The sequence below is a fragment of the Oncorhynchus nerka genome, linkage group LG4 (assembly GCF_034236695.1).
Source record: "Oncorhynchus nerka isolate Pitt River linkage group LG4, Oner_Uvic_2.0, whole genome shotgun sequence".
NCBI lineage: Eukaryota > Metazoa > Chordata > Actinopteri > Salmoniformes > Salmonidae > Oncorhynchus > Oncorhynchus nerka.
Window position 1 is genome coordinate 65,613,209 of NC_088399.1, and position 19,689 is coordinate 65,632,897.

Consider the following 19,689-nt stretch of genomic DNA (forward strand, 5'->3'; position numbering starts at 1 on the left):
GTATCTGGAAATGGCAGATTTTTTATGGCCCATTATCAGCAACCATCACTCCTATGTTCCAATGGCACGTTGTGCTAGCTAATCCAAGTTTCTCATTTTAAAAGTCTAATTGATCATTAGAAAACCCTTTTGCAATTATATTAACACAGCTGAAAACTGTTGTTCTGATTAAAGAAGCAATAAAACTGGCCTTCTTTAGACTAGTTGAGTATCTGGAGCATCAGTATTTGTGTGTCGATTACAGGCTCAAAATTACCAGAAACATCAGTCTATTCTAGTTCTGAGAAATGAAGGCTATTCCATGCGAGAAATTGCTAAGAAACTGAAGATCTCGTACAACACTGTGTACTACTCCCTTCACAGAACAGAGAAAACTGGCTCTAACGAGAATAGAAAGAGGAGTGGGAGGCCCCGGTGCACAACTGAGCAAGAGGACAAGTACATTAGAGTGTCTAGTTTGAGAAACAGACACCTCACAAGACCTCAACTGGCAGCTTCATTAAATAGTACCCGCAAAACACCAGTCTCAACGTCAACAAATCAAAAATCAAATCAAATTTTATTTGTCACATACACATGGTTAGCAGATGTTAATGCGAGTGTAGCGAAATGCTTGTGCTTCTAGTTCCGACAATGCAGTGATAACCAACAAGTAATCTAACTAACAATTCTAAAACTACTGTCTTATACACAGTGTAAGGGGATAAAGAATATGTACATAAGGATATATGAGTGAGTGATGGTACAGAGCAGCATACAGTAGATGGTATCGAGTACAGTATATACATATGAGATGAGTATGTAGACAAAGTAAACAAAGTGGCATAGTTAAAGTGGCTAGTGATACATGTATTACATAAGGATGCAGTCGATGATGTAGAGTACAGTATATACGTATGCATATTAGATGAATAATGTAGGGTAAGTAACATTATATAAGGTAGCATTGTTTAAAGTGGCTAGTGATATATTTACATAATTTCCCATCAATTCCCATTATTAAAGTGGCTGGAGTTGGGTCAGTGTCAATGACAGTGTGTTGGCAGCAGCCACTCAATGGTGGCTGTTTAACAGTCTGATAGCCTTGAGATAGAAGCTGTTTTTCAGTCTCTCAGTCCCAGCTTTGATGCACCTGTACTGACCTCGCCTTCTGGATGATAGCGGGCTGAACAGGCAGTGGTTCGGGTGGTTGATGTCCTTGATGATCTTTATGGCCTTCCTGTAACATCGGGTGGTGTAGGTGTCCTGGAGGGCAGGTAGTTTGCCCCGGTGATGCGTTGTGCAGACCTCACTACCCTCTGGAGAGCCTTACGGTTGAGGGCGGAGCAGTTGCCGTACCAGGCGGTGATACAGCCCGCCAGGATGCTCTCGATTGTGCATCTGTAGAAGTTTGTGAGTGCTTTTGGTGACAAGCCGAATTTCTTCAGCCTCCTGAGGTTGAAGAGGCGCTGCTGCGCCTTCTTCACGACGCTGTCAGTGTGAGTGGACCAATTCAGTTTGTCTGTGATGTGTATGCCGAGGAACTTAAAACTTGCTACCCTCTCCACTACTGTTCCATCGATGTGGATAGGGGGTGTTCCCTCTGCTGTTTCCTGAAGTCCACAATCATCTCCTTAGTTTTGTTGACGTTGAGTGTGAGGTTATTTTCCTGACACCACACTCCGAGGGCCCTCACCTCCTCCCTGTAGGCCGTCTCGTCGTTGTTGGTAATCAAGCCTACCACTGTTGTGTCGTCCGCAAACTTGATGATTGAGTTGGAGGCGTGCGTGGCCACGCAGTCGTGGGTGAACAGGGAGTACAGGAGAGGGCTCAGAACGCACCCTTGTGGGGCCCCGTGTTGAGGATCAGCGGGGAGGAGATGTTGTTGCCTACCCTCACCACCTGGGGGCGGCCCGTCAGGAAGTCCAGTACCCAGTTGCACAGGGCGGGGTCGAGACCCAGGGTCTCGAGCTTGATGACGAGCTTGGAGGGTACTATGGTGTTGAATGCCGAGCTGTAGTCGATGAACAGCATTCTCACATAGGTATTCCTCTTGTCCAGGTGGGTTAGGGCAGTGTGCAGTGTGGTTGAGATTGCATCGTCTGTGGACCTATTTGGGCGGTAAGCAAATTGGAGTGGGTCTAGGGTGTCAGGTAGGGTGGAGGTGATATGGTCCTTGACTAGTCTCTCAAAGCACTTCATGATGACGGAAGTGAGTGCTACGGGGCGGTAGTCGTTTAGCTCAGTTACCTTAGCTTTCTTGGGAACAGGAACAATGGTGGCCCTCTTGAAGCATGTGGGAACAGCAGACTGGTATAGGGATTGATTGAATATGTCCGTAAACACACCGGCCAGCTGGTCTGCGCATGCTCTGAGGGCGCGGCTGGGGATGCCGTCTGGGCCTGCAGCCTTGCGAGGGTTAACACGTTTAAATGTCTTACTCACCTCGGCTGCAGTGAAGGAGAGACCGCATGTTTTCGTTGCAGGCCGTGTCAGTGGCACTGTATTGTCCTCAAAGCGGGCAAAAAAGTTATTTAGTCTGCCTGGGAGCAAGACATCCTGGTCCGTGACTGGGCTGGGATCAACAGTGAAGAGGCAATTCCGGGTTGCTGGCCTTCTAGGCAGGGTTGCAAAGAAAAAGCCATATCTCAGACTGGCCAATAAAAATAAAATATAGTCAAAAGAACACAGACACTGGATAGAGGAACTTTGTCTAGAAGGCCAGCATCCCGCCTCTTCACTGTTGCTGGCCTTCCAGGCAGAGTTGCAAAGAAAAATACATCTCAGACTGGCCAATAAAAATAAAAGATTAAGATGGGCAATGGAACACAGACACTGGACAGAGGAAGATTGTAAAAAAAGTGTTATGGACAGATTAATTTAAGTTTGAAGTGTTCGGATCACAAAGAAGAACATTTGTGAGACGCAGAAAAAAATAAAAGATGCTGGAGGAGTGCTTGACGCCATCTGTCAAGCATGGTAGAGGCAATGTGAGGGTCTGGGTGTGCTTTGGTGGTGGCAAAGTGGGAGATTTGTACAGGGTTAAAGGGATCTTGAAGAAGGAAGGCTATCACTCCCATTTTGCAACGCCATGACATACCCTGTGGACCGCGCTTATTTGGAGCCAAGTTCCTCCTTCAACAGGACAACGACGCAGAGCACAGCTCCAAATTATGCAATAACTATTTAGGGACTATTTAACTATTTAGGGAGTGGACAGCACAGTCACCAGATCTCAACCCTGTTGCTCTGTTGTGGGAGCAGCTTGACCGTATGGTTTGTAAGAAGTATCCACAAAGCCAATTCAAATTGTGGGAGGTGCTTCAGGAAGCATGGGGTGAAATCTCTTCAGATTACCTCAACAAATTGACAACTAGAATGCCAAAGGCTGTAATTGCTGCAAATGGAGGATTCTTTGATGAAAGCAAAGTTTGAAGGACACAATATTTATAACCTTTTCAATGTCTTGACTATATTTCCTATTCATTTCCTATTCATTTTGCAACTCATTTCATGTATGTTTTCATGGAAAACAAGGACATTTCTAAGTGACCCCAAACTTTTGAACGGTAGTGTACATTTTCTTAAACTTTATGACAACTCAGCGACACAATGGTAGGGATTAACTGAGCTGGGCTTGGGTCATTGATAATCATTGTCTCAACGCAGCCTTATAATGCTGTGAAACGATCCAGGAACCCAAATGATTTGGGTGGAAAACAAGCTTTGTTTCTATAAGGTATCGAAATTGTCAATAAATGTTACACCCTCAGAGTTGCAATAGTCACGTAGCCAGTTATGGAAGGCTAAATGTCTGCTTGAATGTTCAAAGCCATGATTTAGGGAGGGCACAGGGCCAGATATTATGGTGCGTTTGTTGGTGTAAAGCATAGAACCATTCATAATGTCATTGAATCCCACATGAACTATGATCGACAGAATTTCCTGCTGCAGGTTTAAAACGTTTTGGCGCATCTTATTGATGACCTGTCCTCCGTTTTTATTCCAGTTACTGAGATGTTTCTCGCCATTGAACTGCCCAATACAACGGCCGGAGAAGGGGATGGGGAAATCTGCCCATTCCTACCCCTCACATTAGTGGAACCTTTCACGAGCCCACGAGAATCAGGATAGTATACGCCCGCAGCTCTGGCGATAGATCCAGACCTCCCACAGCAGGCAGTGCCCCGTCAGATCCAGAGAGATGGAAAGGAGCAGAACTCGACGACAAAGCCGCTGCTGGAGTCAGCGTAGTTGGAGTCAGCTCAGCCGTCGCAGACACAGGCAGTCCCAGCGATAAAAACGCAGGTAGATCAGGCACGAGGGCTGCGAATATCAGTCCTCAGGGTAAGACCCAGATGCAGACAGTTCAAAGTAACAGAAGTTTATTACAAAAACAGGGGGCAGGCAAACGACAGGTCAAGGGCAGGCAGAGGTCAGTAATCCAGAGCAGAGTCCGAAATGTACAGAATGGCAGGCTCAGGGTCAGGGCTGGCAGAATGGTTAAAACTAGAAAACGGACTAGAGAGAAAACAACAGGAGTACGGGAAAACGTTGGTAGGCTTGACGAGACAAGACGAACTGGAAACAGACAAACAGATAACACAGGTATAAATACACAGGGGATAATGGTGCAGATGGGCAACACCTGGAGGCGGGTGGAGACAAGCACAAAGATAGGTGAAACAGATCAGGGTGTGACAGCTAAGCTATTCCTCATGATAATCTTCTCCGGACCTCTTGCAGACACTCCAGTTCACTTAGCAGCATGCCGCTGCCTTTGGTTTCCACGTTACTTGTGACATGGGACCAGCGCTGATTGGAACAATCCTCTTGCTGTTCTTCGTCTACTCCGCTACAAGATGGAGGATGAGAAGCAGTTGGAGGTGACTTCCTTGACAGGCAGGCTCCAGGTAGCACAGGCCATTCGGATAGGGACAGCTGACAAGGCGGGGATACATCCATGAAGCCCGAGTGGCATCCAGCCACAGGTGTTGAGAACGAGAAAGTTTGCGCAGAATAGAAATTTGCTTGCTAAGGATAGCCACCTTATTCCTGTAATCCTCCGCAAGCAAACAATTGCTGCACTGTACTCCTGATTGTCAATATTGTCCTGGACAAGAGCATAATAAACACAGCTTCTACCGTGCTGGAAACGTTTGTTAGCTATTCCAGGCGAAGCAGGCTCCATTGCAACCCAGCTAGCTAGCTGGCTAGTTGATAGCAGGTTTTGACACAAACACTTATGAACAAATAAAATAAAATCGAACTTCGAAAACAACTGCACGAAATAACAGGTCGAAGCGCAGGAGGTATCTGAATTTGTGATGAGTTCGTGGCAGGAAATCGCTTATAATTTATTTGTTGCCAACCTAGGGGTCAGAAAGCATATTTAGAACTTTTATTATTCAAAAACATAAAATACTGTCAAATACTGGCATTATTTCATCTTCAATAAATGTGCAAACATTTCTAAAAACATGTTTCACTTTGTCATTATGGAGTATTGTGTGTAGATAAAAAATAAATTTAAAAAAAAAGTGTAAAAGCAAAGTGTAAAAAATACAGTAAACCTCAATCTTGCATTATGATTTAATTTGAAACACGCTGGAAAGACTTGACAAGACAAACGGCAATAGACCAACAGAAAACGCAGGTATAAGTACACAGGGCATAATGGGGGGAAATGGGAGACACCCGGTGGGGGGTGGAGACAAGCACAAGGCAGGTGAAACAGATCAGGGTGTGACGGAGCCGATTATTTAACTTGAGTTTAATAAACGGAGCAATACATAAATAGACCATGTATGTATGTCATGCCACATGGTCATATGTAGCCTAATGTGAAATCTCTCAAGGTTTCTTCCTGCCTACTGTAGGGAATTTTTCCTTGCCGCTGTTGCCCTGGTTTTCTCTTTTGAGAGTTAGGCCCAGGTTTCTGTCAAGCACTTGCTGCCAAACACATGTTGGAGATATTCTGCTGAAAGACATGGACATTTCTGAATGATTTTTATGATGACGGAAACCTCTTTCATAGACTATGCCTGTAACGAAAGTTGGCTAATGTTACATGGCAACAGTCAAATGAGGAGGTGCTAATTTATGCAGATGCTGTGAGGTTTCAGTTACTTAAGCCTTGCTAATGGTGGCTAATGCTGCAAAGTTACTAGGCAGCTGACTACTCAATGAGTCTGTGTGTGTGTGTGTGTGTGTGTGTGTGTGTGTGTGTGTGTGTGTGTGTGTGTGTGTGTGTGTGTGTGTGTGTGTGCACCCACGGTGGAACTAGAGAGAGGTAGTTAATTCAATACGCCCTGGAAGAATAAATCCTAACTGCTGAGTGAAGACATCATGCCTCACCTTCTGTGACCTTCTCCCCAACAAAAGAGGGAGGGGAGAGAAATAGGGAGAGAGAGGGGGAGCTGTGGAGACATAGCTGTGGACTAGATCAGGCTTCAAATGTCTAATGACTTTGCTCACAGTCACATGTAGATCCATATCCTCTCTTTCTGTCACCCACTCTCCCCTTCTCTGTCTCTCTTTCTGTCACCCACTCTCCCCTTCTCTGTCTCTCTTTCTGTCACCCACTCTCTCTCCCATTCTCTGTCTCTATTTCTGTCACCCACTCTCCCCTTTTCTGTCTCTCTCTGTTTCTGTCATCCACTCTCCCATTCTCTGTCTCTCTCTCTGTCTCTCTTTCTGTCACCCACTCTCCCATTCTCTGTCTCTCTTTTTGTCACCCAGTCTCCCATTCTCTGTCTCTCTTTCTGTCACCCACTCTCCCCTTTTCTGTCTCTCTTTCTGTCACCCACTCTCTCTCCCCTTCTCTGTCTCTCTTTCTGTCACCCACTCTCCCTTTCTCTGTCTCTCTCTCTGTCTCTCTTTCTGTCACCCACTCTCCCTTTTTCTGTCTCTCTCTGTCTCTCTTTCTGTCACCCACTCTCCCATTCTCTCTCTCTTTCTGTCACCCACTCTCCCCTTTTCTGTCTCTCTCTGTCTCTTTCTGTCACCCACTCTCCATTTCTCTGTCTCTCTCTCTCTCTCTCTTTCTGTCACCCACTCTCCCTTTCTCTGTCTCTCTTTCTGTCACCCACCCTCCCCTTCTCTGTCTCTCTTTCTGTCACCCACTCTCCCATTCTCTGTCTCTCTTTCTGTCACCCACTCTCCCCTTCTCTCTCTTTCTGTCACCCACTCTCTCTCCCCTTCCCTGTCTCTCTTTCTGTCACTCACTCTCCCTTTCTCTGTCTCTCTTTCTGTCACCCACTCTCCCCTTCTCTGTCTCTCTTTCTGTCACCCACTCTCCCATTCTCTGTCTCTCTTTCTGTCACCCACTCTCCCATTCTCTGTCTCTCTTTCTGTCACCCACTCTCCCCTTCTCTGTCTCTCTTTCTGTCACCCACTCTCCCATTCTCTGTCTCTCTTTCTGTCACCCACTCTCCCCTTTTCTGTCTCTCTCTGTCTCTTTCTGTCACCCACTCTCCCTTTCTCTGTCTCTCTTTCTGTCACCCACTCTCCCCTTCTCTGTCTCTCTTTCTTGTCACCCACTCTCCCATTCTCTGTCTCTCTTTCTGTCACCCACTCTCCCATTCTCTGTCTCTCTTTCTGTCACCCACTCTCCCCTTCTCTGTCTCTCTTTCTGTCACCCACTCTCCCATTCTCTGTCTCTCTTTCTGTCACCCACTCTCCCCTTTTCTGTCTCTCTCTGTCTCTTTCTGTCACCCACTCTCCCTTTCTCTCTCTCTCTCTCTCTCTTTCTGTCACCCATTCTCCCTTTCTCTGTCTCTCTTTCTGTCACCCACTCTCCCCTTCTCTGTCTCTCTTTCTGTCACTCACTCTCCCATTCTCTGTCTCTCTTTCTGTCACCCACTCTCCCCTTTTCTGTCTCTCTCTGTCTCTCTTTCTGTCACCCACTCTCCCCTTCTCTCTCTTTCTGTCACCCACTCTCTCTCCCCTTCCCTGTCTCTCTTTCTGTCACTCACTCTCCCTTTCTCTGTCTCTCTTTCTGTCACCCACTCTCCCATTCTCTGTCTCTCTTTCTGTCACCCACTCTCCCATTCTCTGTCTCTCTTTCTGTCACCCACTCTCCCTTTCTCTGTCTCTCTCTCTGTCTCTCTTTCTGTCACTCCCTCTCCCCTTCTCTGTCTCTGTCCCTTTTCTCTATCACACACACACACATGCATGACCGCACGCACACATACATTAAATACTGTACGAACTCACCCCCCCATTTTCACACATAATTAATCTCCCTGCCACACACACACCGTTTCCCCTGCTGATTCCAGGTACAGTCAGAACACTATTGACACCAGCAGCTGTAGTAGCAGAGCAAAAGTGACATCATCACACAATACATTAGACTTAGTGCGAATTATACATTGACCCTTGGAGGAACCCTGAAAAGTTCTCTACACAAACAATTTGACAATTATTTATGTGTTCATATTTTCAAGGTAATGGGAGAAGCCAGTGTCACAGGCAGGATCTGAACCCAGGGAGAAACCAACGTCTTGACTGTGTATACCAAGTGTGACACTGATTTGGAAGTCGCAGGCAGGGCTACCGCATTACGAGACTATGTGTCCGACTCATGTCCGCTATATTCACCTCCCTTAAACCACCTCCTCCACAAGAGACTGTCCCACAATTTGGTGCTATTGTCACAGTCAGGATCCAAACCCAGGTCTCCCACAGGAGAAACCAATGTCTCGACCATTAGACCAAGGGTGAGGGTGACACTTTTGAAGTCCGCTACGTTAGCATCCCCGGTAACCCCTATCATTTAGCCCAGGCCTGTATAAACAGATTAAAGTCTCTTGTGTCTCTAATGTCTCTTTTCCTCTTCCATAGAAACCTCATGGAAGTTTATCATGAGGTTCAATATTTGCTTCAATAAGTATTACAGACAGTATATTTTCACGTCCGTTTTAATATTTAATCATATTTATTTTCACAGTGTTAAACAATATGAAATATAACCACATCGCCTATTGATTAAAACATGCTGTTATATTGTACAGGAATATTCATTTATTTTCGACAGTTGTGTCATTCCACCCGTAGAGTGCCTTTTAGGTAGTGTACTTTTGTAAAAAATATATAATATATATACAAAAATTCACCTAATTTTAACATTCTGTCTTAAAGGGCACATGTTCAACTTTTTGTTGTTGTATTTATGACATTTTATTACATTTTTAAAACAAAATAAACAACAGACAAACACACATCAACATCCCACCTGCCCAGACCCACATGTTCCCACCGCATTCATCTCCAGATCGCCTGCAAGACTCTATGCCACATGTCCTCAAACTGCACCACTCTGCCTTTCTCTGTCGCCCACACACTTTCAATATTCTAACAATAATGCATTTGATTCTTCCCCCGTCCCAACGATGGAGGATCACTTGATTTCTAGTTTTTAAGTAAACGCTTTTTCAACATGATTAATGAGAAAAGTATGGTCCAACTCACTGGTTATCTCACCGTGCCCTCATATGGCATACCTTGAAATATGCAGATAGACGGATTAAAAGTACATTTACATTGTAAAACTTCCGACAGCCAACTTTCTAACTCCACCCATAACTGTTGTACTTTATAGCACTCCCAGAAAGCATGAATCATTGAGTCACTGTTAGTTTTACACTTAAGACATGACTTTGCCGTTGTGCTGTAGAATTGATGCATTTTGTCTCATGTATAATACGTTCTATACATTCGTTTATACTGGATTAAACATACATTTTAGTTAACTGTAATTTCGTTAGTTATGTCCCAACACTCCCTCCATCTTGTGCCAATATCAGTTCTTTTTAAGTCTTGGTTCCAATAGTTTGTATTTTTTTCTAAGAGATTGTTAGATGGATAGGCTCCCTGCAAGGTTTTGTATATCTTACCTAACAAATTAATATCATTTTCTGAATCAAATTGGATTCCCTCAACGTTGCTTGATCAATATTTTATTGTGTGATATAAAACTTTTAAGTTGCATGTATTTGAAAATGTCTACATTGGTCAGTCCAAAAGGGATTTTTAATTCTGTCATGGAAATGCATTTATTTGACTTGACTTGACTTTTCCATGTGGGCCAATTTATTGCTGAATTCTGAAAAGCTATCCAATACTTGTTCCATAGGGGTGTGTTTTTAAGGAGTGTTATTAGTTCTTGTACAATCTGTTTCATTTTCTTCCATATTGTTATAGTGTTCTTAACTATGAAATTGTTAATGTTCTTAGCTTTATCTTTTGAAAATAGACATGTGTAAAGATTCTGGGGATGTGCATCTTCAATACGTACCCATTGTTCCTCTTTAGTGCATTTAACAATATGTCGCAAGTAAAAGCCTTGGGTGGCGAGTTGATACAATTCCAAGTCTGGAAAGTTAAAACCACCATCAGACTTAAGGAGATGTAAAACTTTCCTTTTTATTCTATGAGTTTTATATCCCCATATAAAGTGACCGAGTTTACATTTTATAATATAGAAACTTTGGGAGCCATGCCATTCTAAAGATATTTATTCTACCAGTAACATTTATGGGAAGATTGTTCCATTTAAATAGATCTGCTTTCATATTGTTGAGTAATGGGATAAAGTTCACTTCTTGACGCACCCATCCCTTTACTAAAAATATTTAATTTTCATGAAATCACAAATACAATATAGCAAAACACAGTTTAGCATGTAATAGATTAAATCGCTTACCTTTGATGATCTTCGGATGTTTGCACTCACGAGACTCCCAGTTACACAATAAATGTTCCTTTTGTTCCATAAAGATAATTTTTATATCCAAAATACCTCCATTTGTTTGGCGCATTATGTTCAGAAATCCACAGGCTCGAGCGGTCACGACATCGCAGACGAAAATTCCAAATAGTATCCGTAATGTCCACAGAAACATGTCAAATGTTTTTTTATAATCAATCCTCAGGTTGTTTTTAAAATATATAATCGATAATATATCAACCTTGACTGTCACTTTTTCAATAGGAGAGGGAGAGACAATGGCTGCCCCTCTCTGTTGCGCAAGCAAAACTCTGCGAACACCCAGCTGTCCACTGACGCGATGTTATCTTTCTCAATCATTTTTCAAACTATGTCTAAAGACTGTTGATACCTCGAGGAAGCCATAGGAAAAGGAATCTGGTTGATATCCCTTTAAATGGAGGCAAGGCATCCAAAGGAACAGAGAGCTTTTAGGAAAAACAGCACTTCCTGGTTTGATTTTCCTCAGATTTTCCTCCTCTGTTATACTCTCAGACAATATTTTGACAGTTTTGGAAACTTTAGAGTGTTTTCTATCCTAATCTGACAATTATATGCATATTCTAGTTTCTGGGGCTGAGAAATAGGCAGTTTCAAATGGGTATGTCTTTTAGCCAAAAACAAAAATACTGCCCCCTACACGCAAAAGGTTAAAAGCATCCCAAATTATGTCAGGGGTCGGCTTTTCTCTGTCCTCTATGTCTCCATTTGTAATGGTAAAGGTTTTAAATGTTTCGTTTACGTATTTAATACATTTTGGATCTTGAAGATGTGCTCTGTTCAGTCTCTGTCATGCCCTGATCTGTTTCATCTGTCCTTGTGCTTGTCTCCATCCACCTCCAGGGGTCGCCCATCTTCCCCATTATCCCCTGGGTACTTATACCTGTGTTTTCTGTCTGTCTGTGCCAGTTTGTTTTGTTCATTCAAACCTACCAGCGTTTCCCTTGCTCCTCTCTTTGCTATAGTTTCCCGGTTTTGACCTTTCCTGCCTGCCCTGATCCTGAGCCTTCCTGCCTGCCATCCTGTACCTTTGCTTCTACTCTGGATTACCGACCTCTGCCTGACCTGACCCTGAGCCCGCCTGCTGTTCCAGTGCCTTACGCCATCTCTGGATCATTGACCCCTGCCTGCCTTGACCTGTCGTTTGCCTGCCCCTGTTTAAAGAATAAACATCTGTTTCTTCAACACTGTCTGCTTTTGGGATGCCATCTCCTCCCAAGGAGCCTCCATTGGTAGGCACGAAGGGTTTCTTCGCGGTCTGATGGAAGGGTTCTAGAACGTGGCCGAACGTCACGACCTAGCATTGGACACATTGCGGGAGCAATTCCGTGGGCTGTCTACTAGACAGCCTACCACAACGGTACCCTCCCAGCCCCTCAGTAGCCCGGCTGGTAGCAGCTCCGTCACTCCGGTTTCCCGGGAACTCCACTTACCTCCCACGGAGCGCTTTGATGGAGAGTCGGGCACCTGTCAGTGTTTTCTCGTCATGGAGCTGCAGCCTTCCTCCTTCCCCTCGGACCGCTCTAATATAGCGTACTTCATCACGCTTTTGTCCGGGAGGGCCCTCCCCTGGGCTATGGCCGTTTGGGAACAACAGTCTGGAGGGTTTCGCGGCGGAGGTGAAAAATGTCTTAGAGGCTCCGGTGTCTGGGAGAGAGGCTACCTGGAAGTTACTCCAGCTTCGGCAGGACTCTCTCAGTGTGGCAGACTATGCGGTGGATTTCCACACGCTAGCAGCGGAGTGTGCCTGGAACCCGGAAGCGCTGTTCGACACATTCCTGCACGGATTATCGGAGGAAGTAAAGGACGAGCTTGCAGCCCGGGAACTCCCGACGGATCTCGACTCACTCATTGCCTTAACCATCCGGATCGATGGGCGACTACGGGAACGTAGGAGGGAGAAGAGGTCTGATTGCGGTCCCAATCGCTCACTCAAGGATCCCACCTTGCAGCTGATGAACTCCAGAAGTCCCCGAGAGGATCAAAGCTTACCTGAGTTCCTCCAAGAGCCTTCGAAGACTGCCAATTTACCTCTTCCCGAGCAGATGTAGCTCGGCAGGGCTAGGCTGTCTCCGGCTGAACGGGTACGCAGACTGTGTATTGCGGTACTGCCGGTCATTATGTGTTTACCTGTCCCTTCAAGAGACCTAGCTCATTTGTAGGAATGAGTACTCTGGTGGGTCTTAAGGACAATTTTGCTTCTCCCCTTTCTCGCACCCCTCTCCATGCCACCCTGCTGTGGGGGTACCTGTTCAAGTCTCCCCAGATACTCATCAACTCGGGGGCTGATTTGAGACTTATGGACGTTACCCTGGCGTCCGAGGGGAGTATCCCCACTCGACCTCCATTCCCATGGATGTTAGAGCACTGGACGGGCGCTCTATAGGCCGGGTCACCCACCATACCAACCCCGTCAACCTACGAGTGTCGGGAACCACAATGAGATGATCCAATTCCTGCTAATTGAGTCTCCGCAGGTTCCCGTGGTATTGGAATTCTCTTGGCTCTAGCGACACAATCCCTCGATTGACTGGTCTATTGGTGCCATCATGGTCTGGAGCCTGTTCTGCCACACTCATTTCCTGAAGTCAGTTCTGCCTGCCCAGGGACGCCTTCCGCTAGCCATGCGGAGTACCAGGACCTCCGGGAGGGGTTCAGTAAGGCCCGGGCCACTTCGCTTCCACAACACTGACCGGTATCCAAGAAGGTCAAGCCAGATGCGCTGGTACGCCGCTATAGCCCCGCAGCTACACCCCCTGAAGCCGAGGCCTTCCCCCCCCTGATCTAAGATCATTAGCCCCTCTGCTGTTCGTCCTCTGTTGCCCCGTACCCTTCTTATACTTCCTACCTTTCCTGTGTCTAGAATTAAATGTCTCACAACCCTTTGTCTCCTGTTTCCAGGTCCACCCCTCTCCCTCGTCTCATCGACGGCCGACCAGCGTACATGGTGAGACGCCTCCTGAATGTTCGACCTCGGGGCAGGGGATTCCAGTACCTGGTTGACTGGGACGGTTATGGCCCAGAGGAGAGGTGCTGGGTCTCCTCTAGGGACATCCTGGACCCAGGCCTCATCTCTGAGTTCCAATGCCGGCACCCCGCTCAACCAGGTACGTGTCCAGGTAGGACGCCAGGTGGCGTCCCTAGAGGGGGGCTACTGTCACACCTGATCTGTTTCACCTGTTCTTGTGCTTGTCTCCACCCCCCTTCAGGTGTCGCCCATCTTCCCCATTATTCCCTGGGTACTTATTCCTGTGTTTTCTGTCTGTCTGTGCCAGTTCGTTCAAACCTACAAGCGTATTCCCTTGCCCCTGTCTTTGCTATAGTCCATCTTTTCTAGTTTCCCGGTTTTGACCTTTACTGCCTGCCGTCCTGTACCTTTGCCTCTACTCTGGATTTACCTGACCTGACCCTGAGCCCGCCTGCTGTTCTGGTGCCTTACACCCTCGCTGGATCATTGTCCCCTGCCTACATTGACCTGTTGTTTGCCTGCGCTGTTAAAATAATAAACTTTAGTTTCTTCAACACTGTCTGCACCTCTCCATATTCTGTCGCTAAGTGTATTTTATTGCTGTCTGTCTAACTTGCCGAATGTGTGATTTAGATCACCTGCTAAAATACTAGTTCCTGTCTGGATTTGATCGAATATAGCTTGAATTCTATCGAAAACACCAGATTTGCCCCAGGGGGGATATACAATGAAGTCAATGTGCATTTTTCACCATGAAAGGTACAATTCAACATTAGAAAGCGGCTTTTTTGGTCCGTGTTCTGAGGTATAATGGAAAAGGGTTCTTATTTATCAGGATGCCTACACTTTTCAAGAGGTTAAATGAAAATGATTATAGTAAGTGCTTATTAAGTGCCAAATAAAGTAACAGGGTTGACCCGTAACAGGGTCGAAGTTTTCATCTTAAATCAGTCAAATCAGCTTATGTGCAAAAACATTTTTTTTTATGCCCCCATGCAGTCTATTTTCATTTAAATAATAAATAATCTATGTATGTATAATAAATCACTATGTGTTTATTTCATGAAAATAACTCCAAATATATTAGCCATTTATTTCCCGGAGCCTCCTTTTGCCATTGAAATGTTCAGTCTCATCATGTGTTGATACAATTTTTATATATTTACATATACAGCCCTGATTGGCGGATAAGATTGTCTAGACTCTAAAAGCCTACCCCACTTACCCCTTCAATGTAGGAGGATACATATTCAAATAAAAGATGACTGGTCATTGGTCAGAATAATCAGATCAGATTGCAATGTCATGATGTGGGCCAAAAACTTCATCCTACCTGAACAGGCTGAAATTCCGAGCCTAAAAAAGAGTGTTATTTCAAACTCATGGTGTGGAAATATCATTAAAAAAATAAGTAAAATCTAGTTTTTGACTGCAATGCCTCTTTTAAAAAATGTCTAGCCCAGTTAAGAGATTTAACATAAACCCATATACTAGTTTTGATTGAATAGGGCCTTGTATCTCTAACTCTCTTTCCACCCTCCCCCCCACTCCAGGTTGCAGGGAGGAAAGGCTTCCCCCATGTGATCTACGCTCGATTATGGCGCTGGCCAGACCTACACAAGAATGAGCTAAAGCATGTAAAGTTCTGCCAATACGCCTTCGACCTCAAATATGACAATGTGTGTGTCAACCCTTACCACTATGAGAGAGTGGTTTCGCCCGGCATTGGTAGGTCTGCTCAACAGCTTAATGGGATAGTTCACCCTATATTGCTTAATGCCTAATGGTGCAGATGTTTCTGATATGTACTGTAAATACTATGTTTTCTGTCATAACATTACAAATATTACAGTAGCTAGGTTTCAATCCAACTGGCGACAGATTTTCATGCAAATTTTCTCAAATCCGCTTAACAGGAGATTTCTTTCCATCAAATGGAATTTTTGTGGATAAAAATCTCTGCGTGATGAAATTCCCATGTACCTAATAAAAAATACAAGTTAAATGGGTTTGCAATGGATTTTCAATTCTACTGATGGTTTAGTCAAACCAAAAAAAGGTGTGCCCACTCTGGTCTTGGCACTTGTGCTCTAGCCAACAACTTTCAGATACAGTGCGGGTAGGCTACCTACATGATGAGATTATTATGGATAAGGGCGAGATTATTTTTATTTGACAGATGGCAGCCAAGCATCGATCATCATGTCACCAGAATTAGACCCTCTATTTATTGGAAAGTAGAATCAAGCTCATCACCGTGCACTTTCACCACCCTGTGAAGTTCATCATAACTTATTTCATCTGTAGCCTAATAATCTGCAAGCTTTCCCGAGTCGTAGTGGGAGGACCACACAACATATCACAGCGTGACTTCAAGTTTACTTCGATGTGATGGTTATTATACACTACATTACCAAAAGTACATGGACACCTGCTCGTCTAACACCTCATTCCAAAATGATGGGCATTAATATGGAGTTGGTCCCCACTTTGCTGCTATAACAGCCTCCACTCTTCTGGGAAGGCTTTCCATTAGATGTTGGAACATTGCTGCAGGGACTTGCTTCAGGTCGGGCACTGTTGTTGGGCGATTAGGCCTGGTCGGTGTTCCAATTCATCCCAAAGGTGTTCGATGGGGTTGGACCTCGCCTTGTGCACGGCGGCATTGTCATGCTGAAACAGGAAAGGGCCTTCCCCAAACTGTTGCCACAAAGTTGAAAGCACAGAATCTTCTAGAATGTCATTGTATGCTGTAGCATTAAGATTTCCCTTCACTGGAAGTAAGGGGCCTAGCCCAAACCAGAAAAAAACAGCCCCAGACCATTATTCCTCCTCCAACCAACTTTACAGTTGGCACAATGCAATGGGGCAGGTAGCGTTCTCCTGACATCCGCCAAACTCAGATTAGTCGGTCGGACTGCCAGATAGTGAAGCGTGATTCATCACTTCATCACTGCTCCAGAGTCCAATGGCGGTGAGCTTTACACCACTCCAGTCAACGCTTGGCATTGCGCATGGTGGTCATATGCTTGTGTGCGGCTGCTCGGCCATGAAAACCCTTTTCATGCAGCTCACGACGAACAGTTCTTGTGCTGACGTTGCTTCCAGAAGAACAGATGCTTTTTATGCACTACGTGCTTCAACACTCGGCGGCCCTGTTCTGTGAGCTTGTGTGTCCTACCACTTCGCGGCTGAGCCGGTGTTGCTCCTAGACGTTTCCACTTCACAATAATATCACTTACAGTTGACCGCTCTAGCAGGGCAGAAATTTGACAAACTGACTTGGAAAGGTGGCATCCTATGACGGTGCACCTTTGAATGTCACTGAGCTCTTCAGTAAGGCCATTCTACTGCCAATGTTTGTCTATGGAGATTGCATGGCGGTGTGCTACATTTTTATAAACCTGTCCGCAACAGGTGAAATCCACTAATTTGAAGAAATGTCCACATACTTTTGGCCATATCAATATTTTGTATAAAAGCGTTTCCACTGCCATTTCTCACATAATTAATTTTACCGACACAAAAAGATCCCACCTCGTATAGTGTATTTAAAAAAATGTTTACATATGGAAAGTTTACCGACATTTGCTGTTTCCATCAGGCCGGTCGTGGCATTTTTTATGTAACGTACTTTACTTTACTCGCATAAAGATATTTATTTATGTGAATGATATTTGGACTTCATCAGAATTTGAATTAATTACAAATGATAAGCATATCATTGCAGTGAAATTGCAGACATTTACCCCCTATTTTCTCTTTCGTATTCTCTCTTTTTTTCTTTCTTTCTTTCTTTCTTTCTTTCTTTCTTTCTTTCTTTCTTTCTTTCTTTGCCCCCTCCTTCTTTCTTTTGTTCTCTTTCAAAGTTGGTCTCAGTCTCCAAAATACAGGTGAGTGCACTATCACAGTACTAAGGAATTTACTGCAGGCTTGTTAAGTATAACAGTATTATTTTCTCTTCATCTACAAACATTCCTCTTTCCCTTCAGCCCTATACCCTTTTCATACTATAGAGCCTAGCCACAACAAGCCAAGCTGCACTGTGCTGGTCTGGTTAAGAATCCACCATAGTTGCTGTAACTGCTGGAAAGGACAATGTGAAAAGAAAATATCCAAGCCAGCAACTTATGGTTCGGCTTGGCACAATAGTGTGAAAAGAGTACTATTGTGGTATGCCCATGTCTCACTGGCTTGGATGCCAGACTGTTTCTGCATTCATCAATTATTTATAGTTACCTAGCCAAAAATGACTTGTATTCATTACAAAGCATTGCACTTTTTAATGTTTATTATTGCATAAATGCATTTACAATGCATTACACACAGGTGGTTGATACAGGTGTTCTTCCTGTTAATACAGGTGGTTAATGCATTACACACTGGTGGCTAATATACTTTATGCTATTCTCTGCTAAAATCTTTATTTTATTCTACTGAGCTATTTACTTTATATTTGTCTTCTAATATTGTATTATTTCTTATTGTTGTTGCATTGTCGAGAAGGAACCTGCAAGTAAGCATTTTGTTGGACGGTGTATACCATGTGTATCCCGTACGCCTAATAAAACTTGAAACTAATAACAATGTTATACCATGTTGTTGGTAGCCCTCTCTCCTCTAGGCCCCCCTGGGAGGCTGATCAAGGAGGAGTATATTCATGACTGTATCCAGATGGATATGCCACTAGGCATATCCCCCCACCCAGGGGCGCTCAAGCTACAGCCTCCGGACCACTACGGCCAGCCACTCCCGCCTCTGCAGCTCCCGCCCGAACCGCAGCGGGCACCTCTGCCCATCACCCTCTACCCCAACATGCCCCTCTCACCCACAGGTAAGACCAATAGGTGTTTATTGAATGGAGGGAGTTTTACGCCCATCCAACATAATAACGGGAGCTGGACAAAAATAAGTTACAATACGTAGAAAAAAATGGAATGTCTGCTCCTGTTTTGCTGCTCCCTAAGGTGATCTTTTAATAAAGCTTAGGGGATTGTTTGACAGATAGGTGTTACCAAAGATGTCCACAAGTGTTCTGTTTCTATGGGTGTCACTGCGTCATCCTGTTTTGTGACATTTGTTTATCGATTGCTGCCTACCTATTGATATTGACAACACCTGGTAGCTCTTCATGTGTGTGTGTGTTTGTGTGTGTGTGTGTCTCTCTCTCCTCTCTAGTGTCCGGCTCTATGCTGCCTCTCCAGGGAGGTCACAGTGAGGGGCTCCTACAGATAGCCTCTCCTCAGGGTCAGGTCATGACCCCTATGACCCCCACGCCGCCCCCCTCCACCCCAACACACGGGCTGCCACACGGGTCACCGCAGAACCCCCAGCCACCCCAGCCCCCGCCTGGTCAGAATGGATACAACAGCTCCAAACACACACAGTCACAGGCTGCGTTCCACAGTTAGTACTGCCATATGGTTCACACACACACACACACACACACACACACACACACACACACACACACTCAGGGAGCCAAACACAATTCATTTCAACGGCATTATAAATCATCATACTATATTTGAAAACTGTAAAAAAAGAAAAAAAATTTTTTTGTAAAAATGCGAAATGGTAGTTTGCCAGATTTATGGCTTGAGCTTGTGCCTGTTGTTAATTTGTATTTATTGTTTTGTAATTCAGCAACTTGGACAGGTAGTAGCACAGCCTCCTACACTCCTGTGGGACCCCAACAACAGAATGGGCGTGGCCACCAACAGCCTCCTCTCCACCATCCAACCAGCTTCTGTAAGTTTGCCAGTTACAGTAAGTCACAATATGCCCAAAGTGTGTCTGTATGTCTTCTGAGGTGCTTTTTTGGGGGACACTTAGGAATAGTGTATGTTTGGTAACCTGTGTCGTTTCCTTGTTCACCTTCTAGGGTCTCAGCATCATGGCTCAGCCTCATTTCCTCCCCCTGTGTCCAATCATCCAGGTAAGACAACACATATGTACAGTATATATAGAT

The 19,689-nt window shown here is 44.8% G+C and overlaps 1 protein-coding gene across 3 annotated transcripts in view; it reads left to right on the plus strand.

Annotated features, from left to right (window-relative positions):
• The window catches only part of smad10a (SMAD family member 10a), a 37,805-nt gene that overhangs the window by 9,092 nt on the left and 9,024 nt on the right, over positions 1 to 19,689 (plus strand). For 2 of the 3 annotated variants that reach the window (XM_065017761.1, XM_029658307.2), the window contains 6 exons: positions 15,272 to 15,446; positions 17,588 to 17,611; positions 18,328 to 18,552; positions 18,897 to 19,124; positions 19,365 to 19,469; positions 19,603 to 19,656. In XM_065017761.1, coding sequence (XP_064873833.1) covers positions 15,272 to 15,446; positions 17,588 to 17,611; positions 18,328 to 18,552; positions 18,897 to 19,124; positions 19,365 to 19,469; positions 19,603 to 19,656 — 811 coding nt within the window. Of the gene's footprint in view, positions 1 to 13,651; positions 13,698 to 15,271; positions 15,447 to 17,587; positions 17,612 to 18,327; positions 18,553 to 18,896; positions 19,125 to 19,364; positions 19,470 to 19,602; positions 19,657 to 19,689 lie in introns of all 3 variants that reach the window. The other variant, XM_029658308.2, reaches the window with a different exon arrangement.